The sequence below is a fragment of the Chionomys nivalis genome, chromosome 5 (genome assembly GCF_950005125.1).
Source record: "Chionomys nivalis chromosome 5, mChiNiv1.1, whole genome shotgun sequence".
Classification (NCBI taxonomy): Eukaryota; Metazoa; Chordata; class Mammalia; order Rodentia; family Cricetidae; genus Chionomys; species Chionomys nivalis.
The window spans coordinates 83633556-83651762 of NC_080090.1; the positions used below are offsets into that span (position 1 = coordinate 83633556).

At 44.3% G+C, this 18207-nt stretch overlaps 2 protein-coding genes across 12 annotated transcripts in view; both read left to right on the forward strand.

The window, feature by feature from the left end:
* The window catches only part of Nav1 (neuron navigator 1), a 251746-nt gene extending 243245 nt beyond the window's left edge, over positions 1 to 8501 (forward strand). For all 9 annotated transcript variants that reach the window (XM_057769893.1, XM_057769886.1, XM_057769888.1 and 6 more), the window contains one exon: positions 1883 to 8501. In XM_057769893.1, the coding sequence (XP_057625876.1) occupies positions 1883 to 1978 (96 nt within the window). In that variant the 3' untranslated portion in view covers positions 1979 to 8501. The remainder of the gene's footprint in view (positions 1 to 1882) is intronic.
* Positions 8502 to 10938: 2437 nt separating this feature from the next.
* The window catches only part of Ipo9 (importin 9), a 42714-nt gene continuing 35445 nt past the window's right edge, over positions 10939 to 18207 (forward strand). For 2 of the 3 annotated variants that reach the window (XM_057769598.1, XM_057769599.1), the window contains exon 1: positions 10939 to 11136. In XM_057769598.1, coding sequence (XP_057625581.1) covers positions 10974 to 11136 — 163 coding nt within the window. In that variant the 5' untranslated portion in view covers positions 10939 to 10973. Of the gene's footprint in view, positions 11137 to 15965; positions 16072 to 18207 lie in introns of those variants that run through there. The other variant, XM_057769600.1, reaches the window with a different exon arrangement.

Genomic DNA, 18207 nt, shown 5'->3' on the forward strand with positions numbered 1-18207 from the left:
AGTTTCAGGCAGTCTGTAAGAATATACGCCAAAGAGGGGCTGGAGAGGTGGCTCAGCAGTTACAAGCACTTGCTGCTCTTCCAGAACATCCAGATTCAGTTTTCAGCACCCACATCTAAGCTTAGGACTCCAATTCCAAGGGGATATGACACAGCTGACCTGTACGAACACTGCACTCATGTGGACACACCTACATGCAGATACACACACACATAATTAAAAATAATAAAAATTAACCCAGCACTTGGGAGGCAGAGGCAAGTGATCTCTGTGAGTTCGAGGCCAGCATGCTCTACAGAATGAGTTCCAGGACAGCTCGGTTACACACAGAGAAGCCCCGTCTTGAGAAATCTAAATAAATAAATAAGTAAAAATTTAGAATGTAAAAACTATCATCAACCAAAGAAATAGTACAATAGGTTATACTCCCAGTAGAGGCTGATTGTTCTTCCTACTTCTGCCTCTCCTCTAGTATTATTCTGAGACTTCTTCACTAAGTGTATTCTCTAAAATGTAAACTAGGAGAAAATATTTACATAGATATAGCCAAAAAATTAGTATCTTAAATAAATCAAGTTAAAAGAAGCTTCCAGGACTGGCAAAATGGCTCAGCAGGTAAAAGAATTTGTCACCAAAGCTGACAGCCAGTTTCAGGAGAGAACTGACTCCCAGAAGTTGTGCACTGACCTCCACATGCATGCCATGGCACAGCACAACTGCATTCAGCTGCATATCTCTCTCACACACACACTAGTAAATAAGAAATAAGCAAAAGTAAGTTATATGAAAAATGTAAGCTTCTAAACAAAAGAATAAGCAAGAGATATGAAGAGGCATTTACTAGAGGAAATACAAGTGACCAATAAAAACATAAGATCTTAACCTATCTAATAATGAGAAAATGCAAATTAAATCAAGGAGCTGCTCTTTTACATTGGCAATAGACAGAGGATCTGAAGCTCACATGTTCATACTCTGCTATGGGGGTATTCATTACCCAAACCATGTTAGACGATGATCTAGCAGAGTGGAATGAATTTAACACACAGATCATTTGATCTTGCCTTTGTACCTTTCCAGTAGAAAATAATTCCACTTGAGCCATAATATATTTTTAATTAAATTTTGACTATTGAAAACAGCCGTTCTCTATATCAAGACGCTTTGTTTGTTTGTTTGTTTTTTGATATGGGGTTTCTCTGTGTAGCCCTGGCTGTCCTGGAACTTGTTCTGTAGACCAAACTGGCCTCTCAAATGCTGGGATTAAAGGTGTGAGCCACCACAGCCCAACATCAAGACACTTTTTAATTGGAAAACTAATTAATAATATAGATAGAAGAAAAGATTGGTAGCAGTGTGAACCAGGCTTACTTAGCTGAAGCTTGAGCTGTAAAACAGAAAAGGAGTGTGCTGAGGTGATAGATTTGACACAGGGTCTGAGGGCAGCACAGAGTCGAGCTGGTGGATCAAGCTACTGCAAGGGATCTAAGAGTCCAGAGCTGACACAGCTCTCCTGTTACTCCAGTATAAGCTGGTATGTGTGGACCTCTGTCATTCCCCAGAGTGCATCTTGACACGGAAAGCATTGTTCTTTGGTGTCCTCCACAGCCATGATCCATGACCCCTTGTATAGTAAAGGTGTCCCAGGTGATTGTTTATGTGTATGGGTTTGCATCATAAACCCATACGCTAAAACAATTGCCACTTCTTCATGAATCACCTCTAAACTCTGTTCTTTGTCAACACCACGGATCAGACTCACAATACAGGGTTTGTAGGGTTGGTTGGTTGGTCAGTTGGTCAGTTGGTTTGGTTTTGGTTTCCTGGTAGGCAGGACCCAGCTTCCTTTCTCATGGTCACCCATCGCTTTGCCTTTTTTTAGATGGCCATGCTGCTGAAACTTCAAGAAGCTGCCAACTATATTGAGTCACCAGATCGAGAGACTATCCTGGACCCCAACCTGCAGGCAACACTCTGAGGGTCCAGCAGTCACTGTCACCATGGACAGCAGAAAGCTGGCTTCAGCTTCATTAGCTCTCCTCTCCCCTCTTCTTTCAGAGCTCTGGCTTGCCAGCCTTCCCAGGACAGGAGGGAAGATGAGGGCAAGAGGAGGGATAGGTTCTTGGTGCTGAACCTTTGGGAACTTCCTAGTAGGGACTGGAGGGGTGGAGTTTGGGCACTTGTGCCCCTAAATGCATTTACTGGCCTCCTCTCGTGACTTTGGAGAAGAGATGATTCTGGGTCTTTTCTTCAGTTTTTGTTTCCCCTACAAACTCCTGGGCTTTCTGGGGAGGGATTCGAAGACATCGCAAAAGCCGTGCAGCAGTTCCTAGCGGTTCTCATGAACACCTCTGAGACAGTCAAGACGGGGAAGTCTAAGGGAGGCAGGAAACTCCATGGATTTTCTTGCAAACCCTTCCCAATTCTGTCATCACTGCCAACAACCTTTCCCCAGAGATCTGGCCAGAGCCCAGAAAAAGAAGCATGTGGTTTAATGAAAAAAGAAAAAGAAAAAAAATAAAAAAAATTGTGTAAATCAACCTGTAAGAGGTAAAAAGGCGATGGAAGAGATGAAGCTGGAAAGAGGGGACCCAGTTGCCAAGATGGAAAGAGAGCTGCCAGATCTCGCCTTCTGGATGACAAGAGGGGACACTGACAAGACGGCTTCCAATCTAAGATGTCACCAGACCACGGAAGTAACATCACAGCTTTCAGAGAGACTATGAGCTGCCTTTCTGTCCTCTAATTGAACATGCATGAAAGTCAATAAACCCAGCTTTTTTAATTTTTAATTTTTAAATTTTATTTCTATTTTTTTCCTCCCATCTGCCTATTTATTTGCCCTCTTTCCCTAATTTTCTCACATGTCAATGAGATACTTGGGTTTCCTTCCAGGGAATAGTTTTGCTTTCCAAGTAGGTTTTCTTTGGAGAATTGAATTCCGTAGTTGGTGTAAGTTATACGCCTGCCATACGACTATCTCTGGCATCCTTGGGGCTTATATGCGACAAGAAACATTGGCTCAGAATGGTAGGAGAAAACCCAGTTTCTTTGACTTTCCTTTTGAGAAAGCACATGTTCTACCTGGCAGCTCTGCTGCCATCCTCTGGCGTGATCTACCCTGAGCTTCATCGTGGACTGGAGGAAAACCACAATACTGGAAACACCCGCCTGTCTTAGGGCCTGTTTGGCCACCCGCTGCACTATTTGGATGGTAGCCACTTTGCCTGACTGAATGACAATTCCCTCGCTAGCCCTTACTATTTGTTTTCACAGTTGAATAGTCACTTATAAGAAACTGAACAACCATGTGAACTGCTTCAGGTCAGAATAGAAGGCTCAAGGAGTTGTGCTCGGTGGCCACTGTTGATTGGCCTTCCAAAGAGATCCACCACTTGCGGAAGTTGCCCTCTTCGTATTTCTGCAGCCCACGTTCCTTCATTTGACAAGCACTTACGAGTACTTAACTGTAAACCAGTCACTATGTTTAAAAAAATGACAAGATTTGGTCCTTAAGTTCATAGTCTAGAGGGGAATGTTAATCTCCATTAAGTACATCCTCCCCCAGTATGGACCTTGAAAAATCATCTAAGAAACACAGGTGAATCCCAAGGAGTTAAAAGAAGCCTTTGATTAGATGTCCAATATGTGGTAGGCAGAAAATCGGGAATCCGTTTTGATGAAGCCTGAAGAAGTATGGAATCTTGCTTGTCTAGGGTGGGAAAGTACTTCGGTCATTTCTGGAAACCAGATGGAACCAGATTCCAGGCTGAGCTGCCTTACAGGCTAATGTCAGCACTCTGCAGTTCAGGAATAGATACGACGAGCCTGGACCTAAGAGTTTGCTCTTCAGAGTCCTAAGTAGCACAAGACTTACCAGGATCTATACCAAGATTCTATAGGCAAACTAACCTGGGCCATCGTTCCACCCAACCGAGGAATCACATGACTCTTAACAGTATATTTTCATTTAGGTCTTCAAGATGGTCTGGCTTGTTCCTTTTTTCCCTCGTCCCCCGCAAAAGCTTCTATATTCACCTGGTAGCCCCAGGGATGACAGGGTCCTCTATTCTGGAGACTATTATTGCTATTGCTGCTAATTCCATGAGCTGTGAAGATCCCCAACCAACTCAGCTGCAAAATAAGCAATTCTGTAGTGGGAAGAGGCGGTTTGTCCATGGATGGTGCTGAAATCATTGCCTTAAGGTCTCTGCTGTGCAGAATGAGAAGGCCCCAGAGCTGGGTGTTCCAACTCGGAAGGAAGGGGAGACTGGATAGGCCTCCTTTGGACATAGGTCTCTTCTGAACCCTATCCGAAGCTCCAGTGCCACAGAAAGGCTCCAACTTCCGCTGACATCCTGATGCTTGAGCCCTTCACTCTCTTCTCTGGTGCTGCCCAGCCAGTGCCTTCTGAGATGGATGTTACTGGCTACTTAAGAAGAAGGGAAGTAGGAAATGCCTTCTTCCGTTTCAACTGCCTCAGACTGCAGAGGGATTGTCTCTGTAGTAACCATGGATACCATCGTGAATTTTCTTTGGGTCTGCAGCAAGTTGACTCTGGAGGCCTCTCATACTATAACTTCGTTTCTATTCCTGGGATCCACCACCACCTTCTCTCATTTGACTGCTGCATTTAGTTCAGGCCTCAAATAGCTGCCCTCCAGGAAGTGTGTTCCCATCTATGAAGTGCTCTTGAAGCCTCTGCTTTCCTTCTGAAGACTGGGACCCTGTTTACAGTTGCACATCTCTGGGCCCCTCACAGTACCATCTCAAAAAGGGACCGTGGTTCTGTGGCAGTTGCAGAAGGTTGAGCCTCCTCATGGTGCTAATGACCCCTTGGGGTGCTCATCCAGACTTCTAAGAAGCAAAAAGCCTGAGCACCCCCTCACTGCCCAGGAATTCACAGCAAAGAGCAAATCCACAGCGTTCTTTCCAGCCTACACGCTTGCTTCTTGGTTGAGACCAGTGGCACTCCTCAGAAAGGAAGAACTGGGTCCCACAGCTAGACTCTCTATCTCCAGGCACCTTCAGAAAAATCCAACCTTTCTAGTTCTGAATCTGTGCTATTCCCTTCCCCCTCTGACCCCCAATTCCATCCCTCACCAAAGTTGGCTAGTGAAGAACATCAACCTTTGGAGGGGCTCAGCTCTGGGAGAGAGGCTAACTAGAATCCCTCGAATTTTGGGATGAAGACCAATAAGTTGTGTTCAATGTGTTCGTTTCTCAGTCCCTGCCTAGGCACTGAAATAAAGTACTAGGTATTAGAGGCTGCTATGGGACCTGATGTCTGTGTATCTCTGTGTTCTATCTTCTGGGGCTTTGTGGAACATTATTATTTTTGATACCTGCTTTCTGGTAACTCTTCGGTGCTTATTTCTGTCTCTGTAAATCTTTACTCCAGTGTCTTCTGTGTAGTCTAATCACCTGGAAGATAGAGGCTGGCAGGGAAGGAGAATGAGATAAAAGACCACGGTCGACCCTATAAGAAAGCCTTTATTGCTTGGTAACCATTTGGGTCTTGAATTGCCAACCTTCTAACTAGTCTGTCCATACTAATGGGCATAAGACAAAGTAATGATTTTTCTCCCCCCCCCTTTCTTTTTGTCTTCTGGCTTTTCTAGTTTGCAAGACTTTAAGTGGACTCGACCTACCCATCTCCTTACTTGTAGCTCTCAAAGCCGAGCCACACTATTCAGAGGGATACCGCCCCCTTCCCGTACTCCGAAGATGAACTCTGTTTCCTGCCATAGTCCAGGAAAGTAGGGGAAGCAGTGGTAGTTTCCACAACACCTGCCATCATCACCCCAGATGGAATCATTCGCGGCCCCCAGCGTGTGCAGAGGTCACACTTGCCTGATCAAATGAGGGTCAGTCTTATAAACCAGGAGACAAAAGACTTCAATTATTTTTTTTTTAATGACAAAAGGGTTTGGGAGAGGACATTGTGCTAATCACAAGTCTAATACAGGGCTCAGTTAATCTGAAGTAACTCAGACTGTCAGTTGCAGCTCCTTATCACACTTTACCCTTTCTTTCCATAGTCTCGGCATTAGCTAAACTGAAGCTAGTGAGTGGACTCCATGAGCCAGCCCCATGGGAAGAGGAAAAATGGCTGTTGCAACAGGTTGGGTAATAGAGATGGATAAGATGGATATACCAACAGTTATTGGTAACCTGTTTTTTTCCTTCCAGTATTGAGTATTGAACCTAGGGTCTCTCATACACTCGGCGAGTACTCTGTCACTGAGCTATAGCTCCAACCCTCACTTTTGTAAAAAGACAGTTTCACTAAAGTTGTCCATAGCAGCCCCGAATTCACTAAGTATTCCAGGTAAGCTTTGAATTTGATGATACAACCCCACACACACACACATACATGTACACATTAGCCTCTCAAGTAACTGACCTGTGTCACTAGGCCCAGCTATAACACTCTGTAAGAACTATGTATGAGAACACCCCAACACACAGGCCATAAGTAGTAAACATGTGTTCCACATGGCCAAAGCCCGAAGACACTGCTTTCCGTGCCTGGATCAGCCTTACCAATCAGCAGTCCTCGGTTAACCTGCTCAGGGAGAACAGGGCCGCCTGGTGTACACCCTCGTCCCGGAAGCACATGCTCTTGCAGGAGAGACAGAGTAAACCGGAAAGCGGTCTGGAAGGAAAGAAAGCAGTTGAACCTTGGAAACCATGGGGAGGGAAAGGCAGTTAAAAATTATACCTGCTTATACTAGTTCATTCCAGTTTGATGTTTTGGCCATTCTCCTTAATGATTATGTCACAGGGAACATTCTCTGACATGATGTGAATCCCTGGTCCCTTGAGTCAACCTTTTGTCCCTTAAAGCAGTGGCGCTCGGAGGATGTCTTCAGACCAGCAAGAGCAGCATGTGGGAATGTGTTTAAGGACTAGAATTCCCAGGCTCTAACCCAGGTCTACCAAGTCAGCTCTAAAGTGGCAGTGCCCAGCCATGTTGTAAGGGTGGAGCCAAATCACGGGAGCCCTCACTGTGAGATGGCTGATGTTTGAAGACCCCAATAAGAAGCATCTACAGTCTAATTCAAATGCTAACATTTCAAAGTCACTTTGCTCTTACTTAGGTTTCTGGGAGCTAGTAGTAAAAATATGTGCTTTGGGGTAGAAGTTAGGGAAGGTCTGCGTCTTTGCAGCCTCTAGCGGAAAACCCCTGGCCTCTGACATCTCTGCCTGGCACACTTTGGGGCTCCAGTGGAAGAATCATGTCAGAAGTCTCCTCCACATTGCTGTTCTGGTGGATTCTTTTTCTGATAATAGTATAAGAAAAGTAAAGTAAAATCTAATTCACATTCCTATGATAAAATGTTCTCCCTTCTTTAAACAGTGAAGAGTACCTCGGAGTCTGAGAGCTCCACCAGCCCTTCCTTCCCCGAGGCAGCCAACAGCTGAGTGCCAGTATGCCAGAAGGGCTCAGGTCTCTGCTCAGCCCACAGGAGAGAGTTCTACACCGTGAAAATAAAGTATCTAAGTCCTTAGGTTCAACCTTTGCCTCTTCCCATATCAGGACCTAAATACTCAGCAAAGGGAACAAAATAAATCCTCTCTAAAAAATTTAAAAAAAAAAATTTTTTTTTCAGGAAGAGCTTTGTATATTTCCAAACCTATAAACTAGCTGAAATGGCCATGGAAGAGTTGAGGCTGTTGAGAAGCAGTTTTGTTTCAAGTGTCAGCTTTCATCCCCTGTGAGAGCACTTTTGTGGTACTAGGTCTCCTGAGCTCGCGGACTAAAGAAGGATAAAGCCCAAGGAGAGCAAGTGTAAAACAGTTGCACTAAAGTCACCCCCTTGCCATCCAGCCAGCCCCGGTCCCCTCATCCTGCTTCCCTGCCGTTTCTGAGAAGGAAAATACGAGAAGCAACTCCCACACTGCAGCCAGTTTCTGCTACTGCTGTGCCCCCCCCACTTCCTAACATTCTTTTGTTTATTGCTTTTAACCAAACAAAATTACAGTGAATTCTAGGTCTTGCTAGCTTCCTTTCCTCCCCCTCCCTATCCTGTTTGACACAGCACTGCTCCTTTAAGAGGCTGTGTTTCTCAAATGCATGGCATTCCTCAGGTGGCGGGTGGGCAAGAATGGTCACTTTTTAAAACTTACTGAGTACAAAAATCCCAAACCGTGATATGTGTGTGTCTGTGTGTTTGTCTTATTTCCGTTCCATTTGACCCTCACCTATTCCAGTCTGTCCCCTTTTATACCTAATGTAGAAAAGGCAAAAACTGAATCTGGAAAGCAAATTGTTGTATATAGTTGCGGTAACAATCATGAAGAGAGCTGGGCTGTCCCCTCAGTGATTCACTTTAACAAGAAAATTGGTTGAAAATTAAATCCATGCCTTGGCCAGCTGAAATGGCCTTCCTCCATCGCCATAGGGGCCACCCTTACCTGGGTCCTCTGTCTATCAGGCATGTCTCCATCTAGCAAAATTCCTCTGTTCTCTGCCATTTGCGTTTCAATAAAGTTATCTCCTGTATTGTCCACTGGTTTTCTAGCTCACTCTCTGCCTGGTTTCTGTGTCCGTTTACCTTACTGCTTGATCTGGAATGTCACATAACTTGTGGTCATCACCCTAACTCAGAAGCAAAACCCACCTGCCTGTTAGCGTCTGAGCCCAAATGCTGCGCAGGGGTCTTTTGACTTCTTCGTGGGCGTGGGAGAACCCCACCTTGTACACTGTGGACAGTTTCTGCCCTACTGTGCTTTCAGTTGCACATAAACACCATGAGCAGAAGCAACTTGGGGGGTGGGTATTTCATCTTACAGGTTATAGTCCACGTCAAAGGAAGTCAAGGCAGGACCTCCCTAGGAATGCTGCTTACTGGATTGCTCCCTTGATCTTAAATAGCCGAGGCCCACGTGCATGGGGTCTGCACTAACCACAGTGGGCTAGGTCCAACTAGGTCAATAGCATTAAAGAAATCGTTTACAAACTTGGTCACAGGCTAGTCTGATTCAGTGAATTCTTCAGTTGAGTTCTGATGACTCCTAGGTTTGTGTCAAGCTAACAGCTGAAGCTAATTATGACAGTTTCCCTCGCCAGAAGTCAAGGCTTCCAGTTGGCGGGACGGGAAGTCTCTGGAGTCGTTCCATCAACTGCAAAGTTTGAGAATGTACCACCCTCTAGACCAGAGGTTCTCAACCTGTGGGTCGTGACCCCTATGGAGCCAAATGCCCCTTTCCTAGGGGTTGCATATCAGATAGTTCATAACATGAACAAAATTACAGTTATGAAATAGTTTTATGGTTGGCGTCACCACAACATGCGGAACTATTAAAGGGTCAGAGCATTAGGAAGGCTGAGAACCACTCTTCTAGATACTACCTAATTTGGGGGTTGAACAAACATGAACATACCTCAAAGGACAGCTGTTCTAATGGAGTTTGGGTTCTCCTGGCCGCTGTAAGACAGAAAATAAACCTTACCATCCTCGACTATGGAACTGCAGAGTCAAAACGCACTCGTTTTCCCAGAAATACCTGCTCTGTGCTCCAACAGCATACTCATTCCATCCCTTTGGCCACTAGGCACTTGCCACTCTGTCCTGCGTCTTTCATCCCTTGCTCCAATCCCCTCCACTGGCTCTATTGAGTAGTGTCTCCATGTTGTGGCCATTTCCTGCAACTTGTCCTTGTTAGCCATATTAAACTACTCTTGTTCTCCCACCCTACCATAATCCCCCTGGGTCTCCAGAAGCACGCTGGGCTAGCTAGATGGCTCTGTGGGTAAAGTGGCTGCCTCGATACCTAATAACCTGAGTTCACTCTTACATAAAGGTGGCTGAAGACAGACTAAACTGTCCTCTGCCTCTACAGGTGTCCCATGGCATACGCCCATGTATTTGAGCACGGCGCACACACACACACACAAACCTGACACTATTTTTTTTTTTAAATAATGTTATGTACTTGCGGTATTCACTCTCAGTAGTCACACAAAGAATAAGTCTGGTACCATGGATGATGACACATACCTGTAATAGCACTGGGGGAGGTAGAAGCAGAAACACCGAGATCAGGGAGTTCAAGGCCAGTACCAACTACATAGAAAGTTTGAGGCCCGTCTGTGCCATGTGTGACCCTGTCTCCAAACAAATTAACAACAAATAGATAATATTTTTAAAAATCAGTTTATAGCTGGGTGGTGGAGGTGCACGCCTTTTAATCCCAGCACTCGGGAGACAGAGACAGGAGATCTCGGGGAGTTCGAGGCTAGCCTGATCTGCAGAGCGAGTTCCAGGACAGCCAGGACTATACAAAGAAACCCTATCTGGGGGGTGGGAGCTACACAGAGAAACCCTGTCTCAAAAAACCAGGAAAAAAAATCAGTGTGGAGAAATGCTCTTTCACATGTAGGTACTCTCCCCTGGACAGCCACTTTCTCATTTGAGATTGGGCTCATGTAAACTGAAAAACTAAAAAACTAAGAAACTAAAATTAGGGACTGCCAATTTCACTTCGGTTTCTCCGCATGCCTCCCAGGCATCTTTGGATCTCTAAAAGTAAAAAGTGAACGGACCCAACTGAATCCATGTTTTTAGTTGGGAGGAGGGGTGTTAGTTTAAAATAGGTGCTATTTCTAATATTTCCCGAAAGCCTTCTGTATCCATTTCCATCCTACTTCTGTGCTAACACGTCTTAAATCTGAGCCTAGAATCAGGTATCACGGCCTTTATTCAAAGCGCGCCTGACTTTCAGGACTCCAAACCGTTATGGCATTCTGTGTGCACACACATCCCCAAAAGCGTTCCTTGCCGGCAGAAGCGCGGTTCGTTCCGGCCGCAGAAGGCGCTGTCTCCGGAGGCAGCAACCTCTCCCCGCCCCCGCCCGCTCCCGCGTGCTTAGATGCGCAGGCGCGGCTTCGCGGATTGGCCGTACGCGGGAGCCGTCATTCGGTGGCGGGTCCCGGCCGCGGGGCTGGCGGGCTGAGGGGAGAAAAGATGGCGGCAGCGGCGGCAGCTGGTACGGCTTCTGGACTGCCGGGTCCAGTGGCACAGGGATTGAAGGAGGCGTTGGTGGATACACTCACCGGGATCCTATCCCCCGTGCAGGAGGTGCGGGCGGCTGCAGAGGAACAGATTAAGGTGCTGGAGGTGACAGAGGGTGAGTGAGGAGGGACCGTCACGAGGATGGCTCGGACCTGGGCCGGCCGCACACTCGGCTGACCGCAGGGACCTGGGGAGCCTGAGCCAGGGGAGAGGTGGGCACGAGGAGGGGGGTGCTGGGGTGTGCCGCTGATGGCTGAGAAAGTCCTGAAAGGAGAGGGTCGGGGGAGGTGGAGCCTTGGCGGGGATGGGGTGGGTGAAGACTCGAAAAGATAGTGCCTAGCTTCTGCAGAGGACAGAAATGGAGTTCGACGTGGAGCTGTCGCTGTCGCGCTGTCTGGATGATATTTGAGCTCAAGGCAAGGTCTTTTGCCGTTTTCTTCAGCAGCTCGGTCGTAGTGGGATCAGGGAAGAGCGCTAGGGAAGCGTGAGAGGTAAGGCCCAGGAGAAGGCGGCTACCATCAAACAAGTTTCAGCATCAGAGTTTGAAATCTGGCTGGTTGTCCAGACACCTCACGTTTTCCTAGAAATTTAACTCAATTAGACGTACACTACTTCACTTCCCCGATCATGCTTTCTGTTTGTTTGTTTGTTTGTTTTTAAGATTCATTGGCAGTTATTAAATGCTGTGCATTTCCATGTCCAGGAACCGATCTTCCTTTGTTTTAAGCTCTTTGTTCTCATCCTCCCGTTATGTTCTTTAAAGTGATAGAGAAGAAACTATTAGTTTGACGTTTTCTTTCAATTTCCTGCTTAGTGGGCTTTCATCAGATCATTTTACAAACAACAGAAAAAAGGTAAAGTCCCCTTGGTCTTTTTGTTTCTTTGTCTGTTTTTCGAGACAGGGTTTATCTGTGTAACAGCCCTAGGTGTCCTGGAACTAGTTCTTATAGACCAGTTTGATCTGGAGCTCACAGAGATCCTCCTGCCTCTGCTTCCTGAGTGATGGAATTAAAGGCGTGCGCCACCACCACCCAGCGACTCTCCTTGGTCTTTATGTAAGAAATGTATGCTATCAGAATTTCAGTGGGACTGAAATTCAGATCCCTGGAATTCTCAAGTTCAAGAGAATATTTTAACTTCTCCTTAAACTTAGGCCTCTTCAGAAATATGGAAGATTATTCCTATATTTGACCAACCACCCTTAAAGCCTTGAGTTAATGCTCCTACAGGACTTATTTTTATTGAAAAGAAATGGATGGGGGCGGGGAGTCGCCCTTAAGTTTAGTTTTATATTCTCTTATAGTACGGTCCTGGGACTATTGGGAGATCTAATAGGTTAAGGACTATTTGGAAAAAGCCAGTTGTAGTTTTATAACAAACCAGATTCTCCCAGATGTGAGTGGGAGAACAATGCATAGCTTGACCTGAAGAAGTCTCTAACTTTCTAGGTAAGATTGTTTGTTCCATGGGACGTGTCTATAAGACTAAATGACTTGCTGTTTTTGCCAGAAAGGTGCGTGCCTTTCTTGGCTGCCTACTGATGGGCTCTACTCTTGAACATCAAGTGCAGGGGTCTTTAACTTTTGGAGGGTGGGGGGAAAAGGCACAGCTCAGTTATTACCTCTTGACTTTACATCTCGTGTCCCTGCCTCCCTTGATATAAAGAAGGAAAGCTGATAGACAGAAACCTTACCATATTTAACTTGCTACTTGCATTCAGTTGCTTGTCTAATGCAAACTGATCTTTAATTAAACTTTCCATGAATGATACCCAGTGTTGGGCTACCCCAAATGTATGTCTGACACCTTGCTATGAAAGGTGGGCTTATGCTTAAACTACAGTAGCACTTTCCTTGCCCTGATTTCTTCATCTCTAGCCAGGTGCAATGGTCTTCAGGCAAAATCAGTTACAAACTTGAGATTGTTGTGAGGTTCTTGTCTTCCACTTTTGTCCTTTTGTGGACTCTTGAAATCAAAAGTACAGGATTTCGACCTAGTGCACTGATGAAGAAATAAATGAACTCTGCCTCAACTCTCCCGCCTGGCCCCATAACGTACTGGTGATGTGCTGTGTAGCACAAGGACGAGAGGCAGGGCAAAACTTTGATGCGGTAACAGGAATGGCGACCTGGTAGTAAGTAAGGCCTATGGACTCAAGTACAGAATGTGGTTACAGGTTAGATCAAGCCTGGAGTTGAATATACTATGTTGGACTCTTCAGTGGCTTTAAAATAGTCTTGTCCCCTTCTGTACCTATTTTTAGTTAGAGAATGTGGTTCATTCCTTAAGTATCTTTTCTACGAGTGGCCTTTAGCATCATCTTCCCGTTGGGTCCAGAGTATCTGCAGTCTTTCATTCTGGCTGACTCTTAGAAACTTTGAAAGTAGCTAACAGCTTCTCTAGCAATGGCCCTTCTTTACGTGAGATGATAGCACCTGGTCCCCCAGGAGGAATTCACAAACTACTTAGCCTTAGGTTGTCAGGACATTGTTCCTGTTAGGAAAAAGGTACTGCAGATTAAGATGAGGGACCTTTCCCACAGATGAGTGGAGAAACGATTTTGCGCTCTTGGAATTGCTTTTTGACCTAGTTTCTTTTGGTTTTTCAAGACAGAGTTTCTCAGTTGCTATGGAGCCAGTCCTGGAACTCACTCCGTAGACCAGGCTGGCCTCAGACTCACAGAGATCCGCCTGCCTTTCCCTCCTGAGTGCTGGGATTAAAGGCATGCACCACCATCACCACCACCTGGCTTGACCTAGTTTTATTCCAAAAGAAAGAACTTTGGATTTCTCGTCGTTTAAAACAGCTTCCTTAAAACTTGAAGTTAACGAGAAATCTGGGAGTTGGTGTCTATTATTTTGGGGTTTTGGTAATCTTCTCTGTTTCCGTAAACACAGGGTCAAGTAACTACCATATCTAGTCCCTCTGTCCCTTCCAATAGCCATACTGTAAGCCATTTGCTATGTCCTCACATGGGACACTAAACCTACATGGTCTATAAGATTAAGTGACTTGTTATTTTTGCAAGAAAGGTGTGTGCCTTTCTTGATTGCCAGATGAATTCTACTCTTGAACACAAAGTGCAAGGATCTCTAACTTGTGGGGGAAAGCACGGATCAATTAATACCTCTTAAAGGAAAGGGCAAGAAAGGGAGACATGTTTTGGTCAAATTGTATCATAATAGGATTTTTCCCTCCGATGTTGGGGATTGAACTTAGAGCCTTGTGTGTGTTAGGCAAGTATTCTGCTACCTAGCTACAGCCTCGGCCCTATAGATGGGATTCAAATAAGCACTTCTTTTAAAAAATGGGTTTTCTGCTTGGCAGTGGTAGCACATACCTTTAATCCCAGCACTCGGGAGGCAGAGACAGGCAGATCTCTGAGTTCCAGAACAGCCATGACAAATTATAGTAGTATCAAAGAGTTTCACAATAGCCTGGAATGGAGTATAACAAAGGTTTATTTTATTTATTTGGGGATAAACTCATGGTAAGGGTAGCAATCTGCCGTCCCCTATGTGCTCTGGGAACTAGGAACCAAATTCAGCAGAAAAGGGGGCTGCGCTTGCTTTTTATCTGCACCAAGGTGGGCCGGTAGCTTAAAAGCTATTGACTGAAGGAGTTCCCACAACAGGCTGTTACATAGAGAAACCCAGGGAAGGGAGAGGAAAGAAAGGAAGAAAGAAATGGAATTTCTAGAGCAAAAATTACATCCAGATTATTCTTTTTATCTTCCAGCTTGTATTTTCTGAGAAATAACACAATCAATTACCATATTATCCAGAATGAACACATAGAAGCCAAAGAACTGTGTGTATGTCAGAGAGCCTCCTGGTTTCTGTTTTATTAGCCTAGTGTCCTAGAAGGATTTTCTTGAACTCCTGCACTTGCCCTTTTCCCTAATTACTTTGATCTAGGAAAGCCCTGAAAACTTTACATACTTAAAGCCTCATTACCATACACAGAGGAAGACTTGGTGTAGTTAACCACTTCATCAGGCATGGTCACTGTCCTGAGCTGAGTAGGGTAGAACTGGGCAGTCTGGAATTCCCGCGTACTATGACATTCAGCAGATAATTGTCCCCTTTCGTTTTTCTTCAGAGGATTGAGCTTTTGAGTTTGACTAGCAGAGTTTGTAAAATTTTAATTCTACCCACATAGGGTAAAAGTAAAAAGATTTTTTATATATTAGCATATTCCTGTAATTCTGTGTCATTGGTAGAGAAGGAGTATCAAGCACTCAGTAACGTGGGCATTAGACAAGAGAAGTAGGTTACCTAAAGTCTCTTACCCCAGAATCTTAATCTTCTGTCAACTTCATTTTTTTAAATTCGATTTATGGTAAAACCACTTTTAGAATGTTACCTCTTTGTTTCTGGCATATTAATACTTTACTTCTTGTATCTCAAAATGGATTTTTTTCCTTTTTCTTTTACTTTTCTACTTTTCTTTAAGAAGAGCATCCGAAGTGTTGGAATGAGGACATGTATAGTCCTAAATTCTGTAGCCTGAATAGCTGAGATTTTTGTAAAATAACTAGGTTTAGACCTAGTCTTTTTCATCTTGTTATTTATTTTTATCTATTAGAAATGAATATATCCCCTCATCCTCACCCCCAATGTTTGCCCTTGACTTGGTATTTTGTCCTTTTTCTTTGCTTAGGGCCAGTGCATGCTGGCTAGGCGAGCATTCTACCACTGAGCTGTGTTCCCAGTCCAGTCTTCTTTCTTGCTCCCAACAGAATACATAATTTCTTCCCCTCTCCCACTATTGCGTAAACCAGAGAGGGTATGGATACTTCCTTCCATCAGCTTTCCTGGCATTCAGATGCTGCTCGGTTGTGTATGATGATTTTCCCATCTTAGAGGCCTAGAGAGATGATCCTGCTAGCTGGAGATGCTTTCTGGTTCTCATGGGCACTTTTCTGGCTTTCTTACAGTGTAGCATAAGCACTGTCCACCTGCGAAGGGCGGCCCACAAGGATCCAGACGCACTCCTGGGCATGTGGCGGGCACTGAACCGAGCGGAAGGCGGCCACGCTCGGAAAAAGGCCAGTGGTAGAGTTTTCTTTTCCCTTTAAGCTGTGGTTTTGTGGTGCTTACCCACCCCATGACAGATAGGGGAGTTCTAGAGTGCTGCTTAAAACTTTCCTACAGATAGTCTCCCTTCACAGTCCCCTAACGTTGGCTATCTAGACACTGGCAATGTTAGGTCTCTCTAGTAGACCCTTAATAACAGCGATAATGCAGTTCTTCATTTATCCTTTGTCCTTCCTGCCCTCTTTTACATTTTCCCTACTAAGCCAAAGTTTACATAGGTAATTGTTGCCAAACAGGGTAAGAGAAAGGAGAGCAAAGATCACCAGAAAGGGGGAAGAAACACCCAAAAGAGTAGAAAATGAATTTAATGTGGAACATGAGACTAAAAAGTGAGAGAAAGCAAAGGATGTCTTAGAAAGGCCAGGGATGTCAGTTTGGAGTGGAGACACCCAATAAGGTCAGATGAAAGAAATCTAGATTAACCGAATAAAGCTATCCCCATTTAACCTTAGAAAGCTGCGCTAAGGGAATTGTTTCCTGACAGAACGACTCTGGGAAGCTCACTTCACATAGCCCTCATAGGAGCATTCTTCTTTGGTTCAGTGTCTTAAATTGAATCTTAATTTAATCTGAATTAGCTTCTTCTAAGTCCAGTCTGTGTGTCTCTTGTATTCTCTCTGCTTTCAATATCCCCAAGTAAGCTATTTAGCTCTTCTTTCTTTGTGTTTTCCAAAGTTATGTTAAGGCACATATCTGTAAAACAAGGAATCTCCAAAGGGCTGTGTCCACACATAAAAAGAAGTGTTATTTGTTTTTTAACAGATATATTTAGTTGTGTTTTCTTTTTAAAGGTATTGTATAGCTTCTCTCAGTAAAAGTCTTCAAATTCATATCAGATGGGGTTGTGTGCCCTCTGACAGAAATCAGCAATGTAAAGAAGCAACTGTGTTGATCGTATTTAAGCCCAGGCCGTGAACGTCAGCGGGTGTGTTTGTTCTTTTCGCTACACTCTCAAGAATAATGTTTTGCCTTGTGGAGATACTTTTTTAAAAGCAAAAAAGGTTTTCACCAGGTGATGGTAGTGCATACCTTTAATACAAGCACTTGGGAGACAGAGGCAGGAGAATCTCTGTGAGTTCGAGACCAGCCTGAACTTCAGAGCAAGTTCCAGGACAGGCTCCAAAGCTACAGAGAAACCCTGCCTTGAAAAGGCAATAAATAAATAAATAAATAAATAAATAAATAAATAAATAAATAAATAAAGTAGGTTTTTTTTCCTTTGCATTACCTTTATAAAAGACTTCAGTATTAATACCATACCCCCCATTGCCATTGGTGGATTCTTCATCAACCGTCATGGAAATTAAAGTTTTCAGTATGATATAAGGCTATACAGTTTAGGCAGAACTTTCCTCTCTTATACCCCAGTGTAGCAATGCAATGCAAATTAGTTTTTTGTCTTTAAAATTTGAAGGTTAATAGTTTTGAAACTCTGGGAACTTGTAGAGAAGAGAATATATTCTATCCATTCTATTTTAAATCTTGTCTTAATAAACCAGGTTAATCTTCAGGTTGTCTTTCCCAGTAGACTTTTAAATGGGCATTCATATAAGTTGAACTCTCAACCTTCTCTCTTGGGTGAAATCAGGAAATAAACTTTTATAGAAAATTCATCTTAAAGTACTTGTAGGTGGAGATTCCTGGTCGACTCATAGATCTCTGTCCTCACCACCCTTAGACACTAGCCACTAAGTGGTCTACAAGAGCTAGTTCCAGGACAGGCTCCAAAGCCACAGAGAAACCCTGTCTCGAAAAACCAAAAAAAAAAAAAAAAAATCTTATTCTTCAATATCTTTTTCATGATGTATGATTGTTTTGCTTATTTTCATCTCATTTTAGTTTGTCCCTGTAGGAATAATCCAAAAATTAAACTCTTGCTGGTAACTTTTAAAACCCACATAAATGTTATTTAAATAGTGCCTTAAAAGAAAGTTCTGGGGGCTGGAGAGATGGCTCAGAGGTTAAGAGCACTGACTGCTCTTCCAGAGGTCCTGAGTTCAATTCCCAGCAACCACATGGTGGCTCACAGCCATCTATGAGATCTGGTGCCCTCTTCTGGCATGCAAGCATACGTGGAAGGAATGTTG